The 17,402-nt window shown below is 36.4% G+C and overlaps 1 protein-coding gene and 1 long non-coding RNA gene across 2 annotated transcripts; one reads left to right on the top strand and one right to left on the bottom strand.

Annotated features, from left to right (window-relative positions):
* Positions 1-3,153: 3,153 nt before the first annotated feature.
* proca1 (protein interacting with cyclin A1) lies at positions 3,154-7,064 on the top strand. Its single transcript, XM_055196108.2, has 4 exons — positions 3,154-3,995; positions 4,074-4,206; positions 5,178-5,312; positions 5,416-7,064. Exons 1-4 carry the CDS (start codon positions 3,467-3,469, stop codon positions 6,866-6,868), a joined length of 2,250 nt encoding a protein of 749 aa, XP_055052083.2. The 5' UTR covers positions 3,154-3,466; the 3' UTR covers positions 6,869-7,064.
* Positions 7,065-12,789: 5,725 nt separating this feature from the next.
* Positions 12,790-16,149, bottom strand: LOC141361677 (uncharacterized). Its single transcript, XR_012367861.1, has 4 exons — positions 15,774-16,149; positions 15,190-15,229; positions 14,916-15,063; positions 12,790-13,054 (listed from the first exon to the last, which is right to left on the bottom strand). It is a non-coding gene; the product is annotated as an uncharacterized lncRNA (long non-coding RNA).
* Positions 16,150-17,402: the final 1,253 nt, after the last annotated feature.

Genomic DNA, 17,402 nt, shown 5'->3' with positions numbered 1-17,402 from the left:
TATTGGACTTGATTAAATAGGGTAAAATTGGTTTTCTAAATGTATTAATTAATTAATTAAATTTGTAATCACACACACTTCTTAGCCGATCCTAAAATGACCATTTTGCCAGAATTCATAAAGTTTTTCTCATTTAAAAACTTGTAAGTTTCTGCCGTTTCCATGGTGACCCGTGAAATCTGTGCTCCATTGACAATGCCTTTATGTTACCCTGAGCGTGCGTTAAAGGAATAGTCTACTCATTTTCAATATTAAAATATGTTATTACCTAAACTAAGAATTGTTGATACATCCCTCTATCATCTGTGTGCGTGCACGTAAGCGCTGGAGCGCGCTGCGACGCTTCGATAGCATTTAGCTTAGCCCCATTCATTCAATGGTACCATTTAGAGATAAAGTTAGAAGTGACCAAACACATCAACGTTTTTCCTATTTAAGACGAGTAGTTATACGAGCAAGTTTGGTGGTACAAAATAAAACGTAGCGCTTTTCTAAGCGGATTTAAAAGAGGAACTATATTTTATGGCGTAATAGCACTTTTGTGAGTACTTTGACTCGGCGCAGGAACACCCTCCCTCTCCCATTATGAGAGGGAGAAGGGGACCGGACTTTTCACGCGAGTCGAAGTACTCCCAAAAGTGCTATTACGCCATAAAATATAGTTCCTCTTTTAAATCCGCATAGAAAAGCGTTACGTTTTATTTTGTACCACCAAACTTGCTCGTATAACTACTCGTCTTAAATAGGAAAAACGTTGATGTGTTTGGTCACTTCTAACTTTATCTCTAAATGGTACCATTGAATGAATGAGGCTAAGCTAAATGCTATCGAAGCGTCGCAGCGCGCTCCAGCGCTTACGTGCACGCACACAGATGAAAGAGGGATGTATCAACAATTCTTAGTTAATAACATATTTTAATATTGAAAATTAATAGACTATTCCTTTAACTCTTACTTTTAGTGGGTTGACTGAATCAAACTGTTCATGGACCCCATTTACTTACATAGTATTATTTTTTCCTACTATGAAAGTGAATGGGGTCCACAAACGGTTTGGTTACAATAATTTCTCAAAATATCTACCTTTGTGTTCATCAGAACAAAGAAATGTATGTGGGTTTGTAACAACATGACAGTGGGTAAATGATGACAGACTTTTTATTTTTGTGTGAACTATCCCTTTAAATGGAGTGGAGATAATGATGGTGATCTCTGGCAGGTGAGGATGACTGTAGACGTGAGGTGAGAGACCGAGGAGGATGCTGGGAAATGTAGTCCGGAGGGAGGCGAACAGTGAATACATGAGACAACCCTAAAAACTGGGAGCGTGCACAAATATTGACATGAGATTTTATTATAATTTTATTGATGCATTTTTAATAACAATATAATATAATTTCATTTTATTTTTACAGTGATAGGCTTTTTATTGTTGACGGTGGCAATGCGTGTGTCCAAAAATGTGCATCATGTTTTTCCGACCTTTAACAGTGCAATGATATATGGACACCTTTATGCATTTAAAACGTTTTAGCCTTTATACATTTCGTACCCTCGTGTTACAAATTTAAAGTAGGCTATTGTTTTAACTTAATGTTTCATTTTCAAACTTTCAATTAGACCTGTATCTTAATTTTGTATGAATGTATGTATGTATGCCTAAGGGCACAACTTGCCATATAGTAAGTAAACAGTATAAATATTGCGATATAATAAATTCTATAAACAGACCACAAACATTTTTAAAACCAAACTGTATAAATTATAGCAGTGTGTAATATAATTTCTGAGATAACACGCGGTGATTATACAGGCAAACGTTTCAAGAAACAATAAATTAATATTAAACACATCGGACAGATGTAGGCTACTTGTCCACCAAGTCTCATGTTTCCTCTGGTGATTTTGCATCACTTTCCTCCCCCACCAATCCGATTTCTTTTTCAAACCCCATTGCGGATCTTAATAGGTGCTCTTTTAAACATATAGGCTATACCATAATTATTTTGCATTTGAACTTGCACACTCCCAAATTTCCAACGTATTAGTCTTGTCAGCAAATATAAGTTATAGTCATTTATATAAAAAAAGTAAAAACTGAATATCATCTGTACTTGAGAATTTGCATCACACGAGTCTTTAATGAGAAGAAAAACAAAACCTCTCATTCAATGCATGCGCATTTGAAGGTGTGTTTCTTTTTAGTTAAATCAAATATATTTACAGATGGACAAACATGTATTCTCTCCTCCAATTACTCTTTTTTTTATCTTAGTGGCGCCTAAAGTCTACTTAAAAAAGATCCTAAAGTTAGGATCCATGTAACCATAGGAAAAGATAGAGACATTGACCGATATGCACAACAAATGTAACTGCATGGAGATCTTGATTCGCTCGCATTGAAAAAGCCCACTGTTCCAAATTAGGTCACTACCCATTCCTTTGTGGCATTAGAAAGCCCAATCTCGTTGGGTCGGGAGAATCACCCCATCTCTTGTTACCATGGAAAGCGCGACAGGAACCTCCCTCTTGCTGCGTCATCAAAGTAAATCTCGAGGTGTTGGAAGCGATGGGGGTTACTTGCGGCCAAAGCTCAGATATCCATTACAACCTACATTCATTATGCAGAAGTGTACAGAATGTCAATGCACGTACACAAAACAACATGTGTGATAAAAATCCAAGTGGTTTAATTTTTGGAATTGTATTTTGTTTCTAGACGTACTTGTAATGCTCGTGTTTTTTGTATTGTTTTATGATTCGAATTCGAATGTATTGTTTTGCATTATCTTAAAAAGTAATAACTATATTTGTAAAAAAATTATATTAGGAAATGTACAACTAGAATGCCGGTTCGTTAATATAGAAAACCAAACCACTGGTTTAAATTAACTTTGAAAATGTGGCCTTTTTAAAGAGTGTAATATAAATGTAACAATATATCTGTTTAGTGTATGAACAATATTGTCTGCTAGATTTTTTTAAACCAGTATCAAATATACATTCTGTTCTTTGAAATCTGAATCGACATTAAAGTTAAATCATCATCACATAAAAACAAAAATAAAAATTTGTTCAAAAGTAGTAATTTCTCTTTCATGGACTCATTTAGCCTAAAGATAATTTTGATCTCTTCCTGGAAAATTTGCATTTCTTGCAAATACGTGAAGAATGAATTTGCGTTTTGCAAATGTAACCTGGGATAGCCGAGGCGCAGAGAAAGGATTCATGTATAAAGGCGCCATTGGAAATCATCCCACATTGTTCACGAGACGACAGGAGGAGAGAACAGATGTACTATTCGAGTTCATTCGTGGAGGAGAGGGTTAATTAAATGACAGACCCCTCCCATTATTGACCGACAACATATTAATACGCACAGCAGACTTTGAAAGAAGCCGGTGCTGCTTGGAGAGGCTGAGGTGCTGTCTGAGACTTCGTGGTGCTGAAAGTGCCGCCCGCCGCGATGTGGTCCGTGCTTTTTGTCTTTCTGTCCTACCTAGACAGAAACTTTGTCAAAGGGGAATTTTTGACCTCTTGGGATGCTGAAAAGGAAAGCAAAGAGTTGTTTTACATGCTGAACAACACCATGTGCGCAAAGGGTTCAATGGCAGGTGACTATCATCTCCATCAGGTCACCGATGGGATGGAAGAGGTTCGCTCGGTACACGACTCTCAAGGACGTTTGCTCGACTGCTCTGTCATCCAAAACCAAATGCAAGTGAAATCCTTCATGCACGTATGCAGACTCGGTTTAAGAGAGCAAAAAGTGAACTCCGATTTGAAGCCGAGTTTGACCGGGTTGTCGGAAGCCAAAGCGAATTGTAACAAGTTGAAGACGAAAGGCGACAGAAACGTGATCGTGACAACAAAACCAAAAGAGTCGGATGCTGAAAACAACAATGACAAGCTACGTCGATCCAAACGAGGCTTCACTTATCCCGGTACACTTTGGTGTGGTGCGGGAAACATTGCGGACCATTATGACCAACTGGGTGAGTTGGATTAGATGTATTTAGCTTAAGTGTAGTTTGATTCATAATGTTATTAAACTGCTGATGAATTCTGTGCAGGTGAATTCGCGGAAACAGACAAATGCTGTCGCGTGCACGATCACTGCCCCTACGTCATTCATGCGTTCTCCTCCAACTACGGATACACCAATTTTAAATGGCACTCCCTCAGCCACTGCGACTGTGACAATCAGTAAGTTTCATATACACATTTTAAAATAAAGCTAAGTCGAGCTGTAAAAATAACTGGTTGCCTTAAACTGCCTTATAATCAACTTGGATTTACATGTCATTACAACTTACTCACTTATCTTAAGTAGTGATGAGCTGCTGTAAATAAAATAAAGTTGAAATTTAAGCTTAAGTTATTTCAACTTTATTTTATTTGATAAGTTACAGCATCTCATCACTAATCAAGATAAAATAGTAAGTTGAAATGCCACGTAAAGCCAAGTTGATTAACTTAAAATTTATAGCAACCATTAATTTTTACAATAACATCCACAGAGCCTTTCTGTTGCACTTAAAAAGGTGTCTAAATTGTTAATCTGTGGCATATACTCTTAGAAATAACGGTGTTTCATGATGCAATAGAAAAATCTTTTTTGCCGGAATGGTTTCACAAGGAACCTTTACAAATTGAAGAAACTTTTTGTTTCAGAAAAGGTTCTTTGTAGTAAAAAATGTTCTTCAGATTATAAAAATTATGAAAGAAATGAGAACCTTTGACTAAATGGTTCTTTGAGGAATCATAAATTGATCTATGGCATCACAGTAAGCACCTTTATTTTTAAGAGTGCCGAAGAACCCTTTATAGCACTTTTATTTTGTAGTGTAGGAGATGTGGTGCAAGTGTGATAGATGACGGACATGTCCTGGGTCTAAAAACTACTTTAAACTACATATTTCTCATTCTTGTATAATTGCTATAGGCAGCATGTTGTGATGATAATTAAGGCCGACATGGAAAACTCATTTGTCACACTGCAGGGGGAAGGTTAAAAGTATATTAAATGATGAAAATTAATAAATGAATGGTTAACAGCTACTAAATGTGTATGTTAAACTGATAATATATACAGTTGCAGTTTATTTGTTGATCCTAAATTAATATTAATGCATACAGATATTAATGAATTATAACCCAGGCTGTGTATCAAACAGGTTGAAAGAATGCCTGAGACAAGTCAATGACACTTCTTCCCGAGTGGTTGGACAAGCCTTCTTTAATGTGATCGAAGTGCCCTGTTTTGAGTTCACTTATGAAGAACAGTGTGTGGAGCGCCACTGGTATGGGATGTAAGTATCAAAAAGTTTGAATGTAAAATATTGGAACTAAATGTGAATCTGTCCTGTTACAGTGTATAAATAAATGTGATTTTTACTCTTCTATCTATTATAGGTGTAAAAGGTATGACAGAGTTCCCGTTGCAGTGATCAAAGAATCCATTCCCTACGACTTTGGGGGCATTGATGTCATTGATGTATTAACAATAGCTCCTTCCGAATCGAAAGAGTCAGAGGTAGAAAAGCAAGACGAGACTCAATCAACCCAATCGACGTTTTCTGAATCAAAGACTGCCGGCCCTGAAGAGCCCTCGCTCACAAATGTGGTGACGGCCGCAGAGGATTTCATCAAAGTTCTCGCCACGGTCTCCACCTCGCAAAGCTCATCCACAGATACAGGAAAAGGAGAAACGCAGACGTCAGAAAGAAAGAAGAAGAAGAATTCGGGCAAAAAGAAAAAGGAGAACAAAAAGATAAGGGGCAAGGGTAAAGGCAGAAAGAAAAACCAAAAACTTGACGCCGTGCTGAAGGTCGATGAAGGAACATCAGCTCCACCTCCTGCCAGTCAAGTGGATGAGGTCATAGGTAAAAATCAAAACATTAAAAGATTAAGCACAACGGAGAACAATTTCATGAACGGTGAGCTTGACGCTGTAGGTAATAAGATGATGAGAGATGATCCTCAGAGAATGGTTAATGACAGTCAGGAGGTTGTGTCCACTTCAGCAAGTACAAAGAAAGATCTAGAGATACTGCAGCAGGCGCAAGAAAACAACACATACATCACACCTACATCTCACAGTGTCCCAACTACCCGTGCCAAACCCATAATCCCAAAGCTGAGACACAGAAATGAAAAGAAAAAGACAAGGAAAAATACAGAAGCCATCCATTCACACTCGGACGCAAATTCAACAGAAGGCATGAACCTCGCAACATCAACAACAGAGAGTCCCATTATTGCGGTAAGGAAAGAGATGCCACACGGCACAGAGCACAAGGAAGAAAGGAGACCTATACTCACCACAACCACTCCACAAAATACACCCATTGTGAGAACCAAAAGGCCAAATTCAAGGCAGCGAGAAGGAAGAAAGAGAATGAAGAAAATCTTCAAAGCTTCCTCTACAGAAGATCTCACCTCAGGAGATGCCCTACTGGATACAAATGGGGTGACAGTAGGGCTACTAGAGAGATTAGGCTTGGACCGGCTCGAAAACCTTACATCATCAACTGCACCTCCAAAAATCAAAAAAAGTTCAAAGGGGGCCAAGGGAAGAAGAAAGTTTATAGAGGAACACTCCAAATCGTCCAACGGCAGGCGTGTAGTCAAAATCTGTTATGAAGTTGTTTTGCCTGCTGAAACGGATACAACGCCACTCCCTACTTTGACTCAGGAGGACACCGTAGTTCAGTCAGCAGATCTTGAGATGAGTACAACTCCAACGTTACCTCTCGCACAGACTAACACTCCGTCGATGGTGACGCGCCGTCCTAGAACCCTGAAGGTGAAGAGAACCAAGGAGCGAGGAACCAGGAACAAACGAGGAAAAGCTAAGAGAGAATGATATTCGATAAGCTCTTCATGGTGGTCAGTTATGGTTTAGGCTGCTACATGATATGGAGTGAAGTTGTTTTAATACGCAGCATGTTTTTAACTACTCTGTTATTTTAGATCCACTGATAGTAGATTGACTGTCAGGTCAATTTTATCAAGCATATGTTTCTCAACACGATTTCTGAATAAAGTAAATATAAGCAGTGTTGGTTCTTCAATGGCTGTGTTGTTAAAAAACATTCCTGTGCTTCTCTGTATGGGGTTTTGTTTTTATTAAACCCTGTGGAGGTGTTTTGTGTACTTATGGGTAACCTGAGACATGAAACCTGTCTGAATACCTACAGTTTACTGTATGATGGCATTTGTTCTAGCAGCAAGACTTTGGTTCTGCTAGGCCATGCTAGAGGTCTTAAGAGTGAAATAGGGTCACATTCTTCACAAAGGATAATCTGGTTTAAGTGCCTCACACAACCTCAATTATTAAATGAGTATTGTAACACTCAAATCTCCCATCAGCTGACCCTCACATGCTTGTGCTGGAAATCGAATAGAAACTATGCACTGTAAAAAAAATCCTTGTTGCACTTAAATTTTTAAGTTTAAACAACTTAATTAATTTAAACGTTTTTAAACGGTAAGCAGTTGCTATAAATTATAAAAATAAGTTGAATTAGCTTGAGTTATTTCAACTTTATTTTTTTTATATAGCAACTCCTTACTAAAAAACGTAAAAATGAATTTTAATTTTAAGTTGATTAAACTTAAAAATGTAAGTGCAGAAAATAAGTACAAAGCTGTCAAATATAGGGTGACCATACGTGCCATTCTGGCGTCCTGGCCAGGATTTTGGTGCGTCTTCTGGAGCGAGGGGGTGGCTTCTGGGACTCAAGCCCCGAATGTTTTGTCAAAAGCCCCGAATCTTTTTAGATCTGTAAAATGAATTCATCCAGGACGCTAGGTGGCGGCATTCAGCTTTAACTCTCCGGTCCCCCTCTTCAGTGAAAGTGAATGAGAGATACGAGTTGAAGGCAAATAAATATGCTGAATCTTCCCACAGTAAACGCATTTTTAGTTTCTTTGTTATTACAGTGCATCCGTTGTAAGTGTATATTTATGTGATTTAAATACTGTTAAATAGCGTCAACTGATATATTATCTCTGCATGGCTAACGTGATGTCAAACTTACTGTTGTGCTCTGGTCTAGTCTGCCTCCTCTGCTGCACACTGTCGTTGGTAACGTTGTATTTTAGTACATTTAATAATAGTAAATTAAACTTTGAAAAAACTAGCTCATTGTTGCATATATCCTTTTTTATAGATGGATATACGATTTATATTTTTAAAGATGTCAGTAAGAAGGTGAGAAAGTATATAGTTACTTAGGCAGCTTATGTTTTGTCCATATGCATTTCACTGAAATTCGCAATGATTTCACCTCAGAAATACATTGATAGACAGTCATAAAATGTGAATCCTCAATCTCTTACATTAAAATAATCCTTATGTCTAATAATTGTCAGTGAAATAGGAAGAGAGGAGGATGGAGCGAGAGACAGAAAGAAAACGCTTCCATAAGAAGGTGAGAAATTGTTCTGTCATTGAAGTCAAAATTGTTATTTTTTTCTTATGTAGCTTTATAAATGGTTAGCACAGCAAACATATTTTGCCTATTTTTGGATAAGAAAAGTTAAAGTATCATCGTCAAAATTTGTTACGTTACAGTTTCAGAAAGATAATACAGAGAACACTTAGATTAAAAACCCCTAGATTTTGGCTAAGCCCCCAATGTCTGGCTCCGCCCCTGTTCCGGAAGTCGTATTTGTTGACCGCATACGCCATTCACATAAAAAACATAAGACATAATTGTAGTTTCATTCTTACCTTAAAATGTAACAGTTCCTTTTCTGTAATAATAATAATAATCCTCTATGATGTATGCGGTCGACAAATACGACTTCAGGAAGACAAACCCGAAATCCTGGCCAGGACGTATCCGGTAAGAATGGCACTTATGGTCACCCTGGTCAAATATGGCTGTGCACTTTCAATAAGAACACCTTTGTACACATTTTAGTATATCAAAGGTACATACTGGTGGTACCTAAATAGGAGCTTTTTAAAGGGTACTGTCCCAGTGACAGCTTTTGTACCTTTTTTCTTACCGTGAAAGTGAGCATAAATTTAAACTACAAGAAATTAGCAAAAGACTGATGAAATAGTATAAAATATGCAAATAAAGTAGTTGGTTCGAACATTTATAATTAAAGGTTATTTATATTAATGCAGGACTTATATTAGCATAGGGTTTAGGGCAAAACCGATACGTATTACAATTATTTAACGCTTTATTTTAAATATGCAGGCCACAAATATATTTAAAAACCTTTAGTGTTCTTATCATTTAAAATATTTAAAATATTTTAGTTGTTTTCTTAACTGCGATGAAGAGCCATGAACAAAGATTTTGGAGAGAGTAAAATGGACTTTGAAAGATTGAAAATTATTCACAGAAATTTCATTTTATATTGTAATATGTGACATAAACATGCATTTTTGTGATTTATCACTTTCTAAAATCATCTAACATAATGTAAAGAACAATCTGTGAAAAATAACCTTGATATCTTTAATATTGACTGAGTAAGGCCATGACCAAAACTGAAATCAATGTGAAGTCAATGATTGAAATCAAATTCCTAATCTCATTATTAGATGATACATTAGCCTGCACAGACAGGGTCACATATTATAATATAAAAATGTATTATATATATATATATATATATATATATATATATATATATATATATATATATATATATATATATATATTTTTATATATATATATATATATATATATATATATATATATATATATATATTTATATATATATATATATATATATATATATATATACACACATTTTTTCTACATTGTGTAATATGTAAATGTAAGCTCTACAAAATTAGTTGGTTAAACTTAAAGGAGGGTAATTTCCATTATTGTTTATTGTTTTATAATTCAAAAGACAGACCACCCGAGTTTATTCATATTATGGTCCGGACAGAACATCACACCATATGACATCACACCTAACTTCCTTGTCTGTGACCCCCGCTGTACTCAGCAGATAGAATGAGCACACGAAAACAATGTCAAGCCTTACACTAGTTCTCTGGTTCCCAGACATGGAAGAATAATCTAACATTCATAGGGTGTAGACGTTATAAAATAATATACATTCCAAAACAGTACAATAGGATCACTTTCAAAGAATAAAAGACAATTCATGATTGATTTCGCAGCGTTCTGTGCTGCTGCTGTGTTCATGGAAATGGGGTTAAGAGAGAGCGGATCACTGTTCCCATGAGAGCGAGAGGCTTTTGCTGAGTAATTGCACGTTTGTGTCCGCATAGAGAGAAAAGCGAGGGGTTACCCAAAGACAGACTGCCTAAAAACAGAATTAATGAGCTGGAGGTAATTATAGGAAAAGTGGCTAGATTAATGCCTCTTAAGTATTTCCTAAACAACTAAATTGTTTGCAGAACTAAACATCTAAGGCAGACTTAATGTTATTAACCCTTTTAACCCTGGAAAACCCAAGAACCCTTTTATTAGCAGCAATTAACATTGGCCAAATTTGACCCATGGGTTCTCAAGGGTTAAAATTTAAGAGTCACTGGTGATATTCTGTTTTATTATCCTTGTGTTTTACATCGGCATGCAGCTACATCAAAACAATGGGCACTTCATTCTACTCTTCCTTGTAAAGACACAATTTACTCTCTGGTTTATACTCTTCTAGTTGCTAGGGAATTTTCCTTAAGATGCCAATCATGCATGAGAAAATGGAGCCCTAGCGGCTGTCAGAGCTTTCCATAAATTAAAGGTGGAATTTGTAAGATATTTGCAGTAAAATCTCCAAAAACCACTAGGCCAGTGTTATATATTTTGTCCAGCTGATTACTATCAATATCTGTAATGTTTTCTACTACTTGTAAATCGTGAGAAAATTTCCATTCAAAACATTGACACAGGGCAGTGCAGTCTCCTGTCAATGACGTTAATATCCATGTGACCCTTTGTCACCGCCTTTACTGACATAACCCACATGAGAACACTGGTCGAGCTCGAAAAAATAAAATGGCGGCCAAGGAAGCGGCTGGAGCACAAATTTAGTGAAAATAAACGTATATTTTCACTTTTTAAGCATTTTAATTTCATTTCTAGCGAGAAATTAGTATTGTAGTTTTGAAATATGTGATTAGTTATCACAAAGGCGCTCTCTGTTTTTATTTCAAACACGCTGCCTTTGAAGTGCGTCGGAAAGCCTTTCTCTGAGCGGCCTTCAGGCCTCCGAGTCCAAAGTCATGTCCTCATGAGGCAGCGAGGCCACAAGTCCTCACAGTCCTCACTGCCTTGAGTTTTCGGACGCAGCCAGTGTTGTGGACAAATGCGGAACTATGCGCTTGCTTATGGACTTATGGATTACTCTTTACCGTCTGCCGCTGGTTGTGTCAGCAAAGACAGCTCCCGTAAGCATACGAGCCAACCAAACGACCCAAGAAGAGTTTGGAACAAAACGAGGGAGGATCAATTTGGTGTTGCATTATCTGGATGGAGAGAGCTTCACGACAACATTTAACTAGACCGAGATTCTGATCCTGCTTGTGTTTTACGCGATGGGTGAGTTGTTTTGATTCGTAACCCTTCAAAAAACGTATGCTATTACATTGATGACAACATTACTGTAATCAGCGCGTCTTCCCGCGGACGATATGCACATCAAAAGGTATTGTACAGCAATATAAATGGTCATTTTAAGACACTTCACAATAAGATTTGTACTGTCAATACATTATGTGAAAAATCATTGTAAGTTGAAAACTTAATTCTGAGCTGTGTTTACCATCGAATTTGGACTGATACACTGAAAAAAAAAATCCTTTCAATTTACGTAATTTTAATGTGTACATCGGTCCCACATGATCCGATTGTTTAAAACCAAAATAATTTTCTCAAATTAATTTTTATGTGTCAGACCAAAACATTTTAATTACTTTAAGTAGTCTAATAGAAATATGTTGACTCAAAGTGCTATTTCTCTTTACTATAACACATTTATTTTGTAATGTTTAAGTAATTTTATTATGTAAGGGGACTAGATTTTCATCTGTAATTCCAACATGCTTTTTTAATGCTTATATTATGGGATTATGTAACTCTAAAGCAATTTCATTATGTCTCTGGCACCAGAATAATCACCCATAATTATCCAAATGTTATTTATTTAAAAAAAAATACAAAATACATTTGCATTGGCATAAAAAGCAAAGAGTTTTGTACAAATGTTTAGTGATATTGAGGCAAACCACTGCTTTCAGACCATCAATTCATTTAAATCACTACACATTAATTCATTAACAGTCAATAACTATTACAACAATCAGCACATGCAGTACATACATAAAGGGGCAATTTCCCAAACAGGTTGTAGATTAATCCATGACTAGGCCCTAGTTATATTAGGATATTTTTACAACACTGGAGTACATCTTTAGACAAAACAATGGCACTGATATATGGCATTGCAAAAGTCTGGGACTAGGAAAAGCCCCATCTGTGAAACTGACCCAAATGTTTAAAATAGTTACTATCACAGTAGATTTAGAAGTGCTAAAGCACAAACACTGCATTCCAAAGAGACATGCAAAACAGTAAGTACTATTATTTATAAAATGGATTTACAAACTGGAAAATATCAATCCTTCAGAAAGTCAGAGCTACAGCATTTATAAAATGTTAATCAAAGATTCAACAAAAACAAAATACAACAACCATTACCAAAAACAACTCTGAGCAGCAAACTGGTAATGTATTAATAAGAGAAAACACTTAAAAAAGATAAAAAAGTCAAAAATGAGCAGCACAGTCTTTCTGATCCTTTCACTGAAAGAAACTGTTCATTAAAGTTACGCTCAATGCAGTTTGGATTTCCTCAAAAATAAAGCGGAGATCAGGATAGCTCAGGTTTAAGGCATACATCAGCTCAAACACGATGTTGCAACACCTTCATGGCTTCCAGGACTATACAAAGATCCTCTTCTGCATCACAAGAAGCATGTTGTTTGAGAGCACAAATCCCAACATTGGTGTCTTCAAATGACCTCACTGATGCTGACTTCATCCATGCCCTGTACAAAACAAACAAATGTAGTTAAAGGCGGAGTCCATGCTGTTTGAAAGCCAATGTTGATATTTGAAATCACCTAACCAAACACGCCCTTACCCCAATAGAATCTGGACCTTCTGTTGATAGACCCGCCCCACACATACGCAACCGGACATTTGATTTGATTGGCTATAAGTGTGTTTTGGTAGTCGGCCCGTCTCCTTTCCCAACGCGTTTTTCAAACATCGTGGACTCCGCCTTTAAAGAAACAGAAAAAAGGTTACTGTTACAATAAAAGTGTCATTGGAAATTAGTACAATGCAAACAAATATAAATGTAAGTATACAGACCCAAGTGCATTGCCACAGCATGTTACAATTGGTTACAAATACATGGGTTTTCAAAGCAAGGCAGCTGCACTGTCCACTGCTCTGGGTGTGTGTGTGTGTGTTCACTAGGGATGCTCAGATCGATCGGCCAATAATGGCATTAAATGACTCGATCGGTGCTCGCTAAATCTGCCGATCTCATAAACCGATCTTTCTGTTTACTTTTGTCATCAAAAGGATCCTGAATGTGGCTGCAATTAAAGACATTTTTTACGTAGCACGAGCATTTTTACAACCCTTTGCTCATGTGCGGCGTGCAGATTTGTATGTCTCTCTTTGCCTTTACAGAGATATGCGCATTTTCTATGAGGACGTGCTCCGGTCAACAGCGCGAGGCGTCTTCACATCCCCATCAAACAGCGTATACAACACATATATATCATGGACAATTGCATCCTCATGCCAACAGTTTCTTATTTGCATGCGTTTTAAAGTTTTGAGCGTTTAAACTTTTATTTTCCTCACAGCTGCTTGTCTGCGTTCAGCCGCCGCCCACACACACAGCAGCCTGTCATCAGTGCACGTGAACAGAGCGGTCTCTCTCTCACGTCTTAAAGCTGCAGTAACCTAATTCATCTCTCAATAAAATCACTCTCTGCTCTTCACTAAAGAACTTTTATACTTCATACGAATGCGTGTATATTTAATTAATACAGTAAAGTCTGTGAAGTGTTTTATTTTCAGTACTATTAGGAGACATAAGCCTTTTTAAAGCCATATTAAATTTCTCTATGCAGAATCAATATTTGTTGTGCTTATTTATTTGAGTCACTATTAAAACAATAATATACCTAATTACTGCAAGTAATATAACAAAGGCAACATCCGTGGTATTATTTTATCTAGAAAAAATGTAACAGTTACAGTCATCTAAGAGCGCACATATCAGCTTTAAAAAAATCAGAATCGGTATCGGCCGATCACGAAGATTACAAATCGGTGATCGTATCGGCTGCAAAAATCCTGATCGGAGCATCCCTAGTGTTCACTACACTGGAATGAGTTAAATAAAGAGGCCACGTTTCGAGTGTGTGCTACCACACCTGACAATCACATCAAAAGTGAATTCTCTCATTTTCTCACTCTCATGTTGTTACAGACCTGTATAAATGTCTTTGTTCTGACAAACATGAAGGAAGATATTTATTTTGAGAAATGTTTGCAACCAAACTGTTCATGAGCCCCATTCACTTCAATAGTATTATTTTTCCCCACTATGGAAGTGAATGGGGCTTATGATTGGTTTGGTTACAAACATTCCTCAAAATATCTTCCTTAGTGTTCATCAGAACAAAGACATTTATACAGGTTTGTAACAACATGATAGGGAGTAAGTGATGAGAATTTTTATTTTTGGGTGAACTACCCCTTTAAATCTTCCCAGGTGTTTTAATGACCCGTGTGCCAAAAGATGTTGTAACTAAAACATACTAAACGTTCTTTACTTCCAACAATGTTTACACATTTTTATGTCAATGAATCTATATTACTTACTTCTGTCATTTGATCATTAATTGTTTGAAGTCTTTTTGCTAGCTGTCATCCTTTCTGATAGAAGAGTTTCATCAGGTTTTTGGATTGGAGGTCCAGGTGACACGCAGGAACATTCGACAGTAGTGATTCTTTTAAATTCAGCATTTATCTGAAAACAGATTAACCAACCATTGTATATTTGAGTACTGCGAGTAAAAGAATAATACATGTATATTAGTTACAAAAATAAGATATAGCTCCTAACAGCAGTACAAAAGTGAAAGAAATGACTTACCAATGCTTTTGAGTGTGTAGCGCATGAAAGGATGATGGACCTTTAAGAGGAAATATTCAGAGGTGAAATCAACACAAAACCTCAAATGATGAAGGTCACACATACACAGAGCAATAATGAAATAAGTATTATATCTGTCATAGGACGCAATGTTGGACAAAATTAGACCTTAAAACAAGGTTCTCTTCTGAAAACGTTAGCTTTAAGGTGTGGCACTTCAAAGCAATTTTTTTTCAGTTAATATACCAGACGTCACGCGAGACATTAAAAAAAGCTTTTTCTTTTTGTCCTGATACGTTTCCATAGAACAGCCGAGTAAAAAGTGCCTCAAAAGTCAACTCAAAGCTGACAGTTTTCAACTCGGATAAAACTACCAAACGTGAAATAACGTTAAACAGCTGACATTTTTAAAACTCTGTGTTTTTCTTTATGAGCTTGACTGACTGTTAACTTACTCCACCAACCTCCTCCAAACTAATATTTACTACAAGTCATTGCAATGGCTACATATTGTAAACAAAAATAGTCTATCTAGTGAAGATATATCACGTATGAAGCGAACATAAATACATATTAGAACTTACTTTAATAACGTGGTGTCCGTCTGAGAGAGTTCTTCTGACTGACTGACTGCTGCTGAGTCTTCGTTTTGGCGCCCAAAACAAACGATCTTTATTCTTCTTTTATGGCAATCGATGTCCTTCTCATTGAGCTATACTGCCCCTGCTGCTCAGGAGGTGCCTTTTTTTGTGCAAACTCAATTTTATTGCTTTAAGTATTCAATTCAATCAATTTTAATCGATGTGAGAATAATGTGTTCATTTTACATTCAAACAAAACATTTTAATCCTAATCAATTAAATTATGTTTACACAAGGAATATAAATATTTTGTGTTGCATATACATGTTTATTTTATTTAAATTCAAAGACCCACTAAGTCCATTTTTTTCAGTGTACTGTAATATCAATATGACTAACAATTTCGTTTTGAACATCACATATAAACTTACAAAATGAAATAAACGATGTCATCAAACGCAACATTTATAAGACTTGATTACCTTATCCATCAACGTGATTTCTCGTTCTCATCTGATTGATGGCTAAAGTTAAAGACTACAAATCCCATAATTCCACGCTGCTTCAGAGCGTCAGTAAACAACATCATTGTTTTTGTTTGATCTGGCGCCATCTTTCGGCACATAAATACAAATTGTATCTTTAATGCAATGCAAAAATTAGTTGAAGGATGGACCATTAACACACTTGACACTAACTAGCTGTCCCATTTGCTGGACACCGGGACAGATACGCACTTTTCCATTATGGGCAACATTTTTTAATAGGGGTTTTGTTGACCTTGATGCAGCAGTTCTTTTTACAAACTACAACTGTATGTACTGAAGTATCCGTTTATTATAAGTACTTCAAATCAATTTCTTTTACTAACATCTCAGTATTGCATAATAGTATTGATTTTACATTAAAGAAATAGCAGAGAGTGCTGCACTGGTCTTCTTTATGTAATCACTGGTAATGTTGGGGTAATAAGAGGTAATTAAAGTACTGAAAAATTTCCAAGGCTTTCAATTGACAGTGTTTAAAAGCCTTTAATTCACTGGGCTACATATAAAATTTTAAAGTGTAGATCGGAGAAAAAAACATTAATTTTATTATCAGAGGATGTACACAGAGGATAAACTATATATTTCAGCAAAAAATAAAAATTACCCCATAATTTACTCAGCCTCAAGCCATCCAAGACAAAATGTGTTTGTATAAATGATGGTGGACATTTGCAAGTTATTTTAGTTAATGTCCTTGCTCTTCCAAGCTTCACAACCATAGCAAACAAAGTCCACGACTTTTAAAGGGACAGTAAGTAGGATTTTAAGTGTTTTATTAATCAAAATTAATGTCTTTATTCATAAATATGTCCTTGTTGGTGTCAAATGACCTCTGCCAGTGATCTGACTTTTCTTTGTAAGCTTAGAATTTCTTCTCTTTATTTACATTGAACAGGTGTCCAAGAAGGCTTTCATGTCGTTTCGCCATACTGATAAACTATAATAGCAGAAAGGGACAAAAAGCACTAGCCTACCAACACGTTTCCACAATGCGTTTTCATTCAGAGCACATGAACTAGCTGAAACGGACAAGAAGATCAGTGATTTCATAACAGCTACCGTAGTTGCAACACGCATTTGGAAA

Source organism: Misgurnus anguillicaudatus, chromosome 24, assembly GCF_027580225.2.
Source record: "Misgurnus anguillicaudatus chromosome 24, ASM2758022v2, whole genome shotgun sequence".
NCBI classification, from domain to species: domain Eukaryota; kingdom Metazoa; phylum Chordata; class Actinopteri; order Cypriniformes; family Cobitidae; genus Misgurnus; species Misgurnus anguillicaudatus.
The sequence above is the reverse complement of the archived record's forward strand: the minus strand, read 5'-3'. Positions and strand labels throughout refer to the sequence as shown.

Excerpts from the sequence above, each read along its gene's own strand:
- proca1 (XM_055196108.2), top strand. The coding sequence starts at position 3,467 with ATGTGGTCCGTGCTTTTTGTCTTTCTGTCCTACCTAGACAGAAACTTT. Across the intron at positions 3,996-4,073 it reads GGACCATTATGACCAACTGG|GTGAATTCGCGGAAACAGAC; the intron begins GTGAGTTGGATT and ends AATTCTGTGCAG. Across the intron at positions 5,313-5,415 it reads GAGCGCCACTGGTATGGGAT|GTGTAAAAGGTATGACAGAG; the intron begins GTAAGTATCAAA and ends TATCTATTATAG.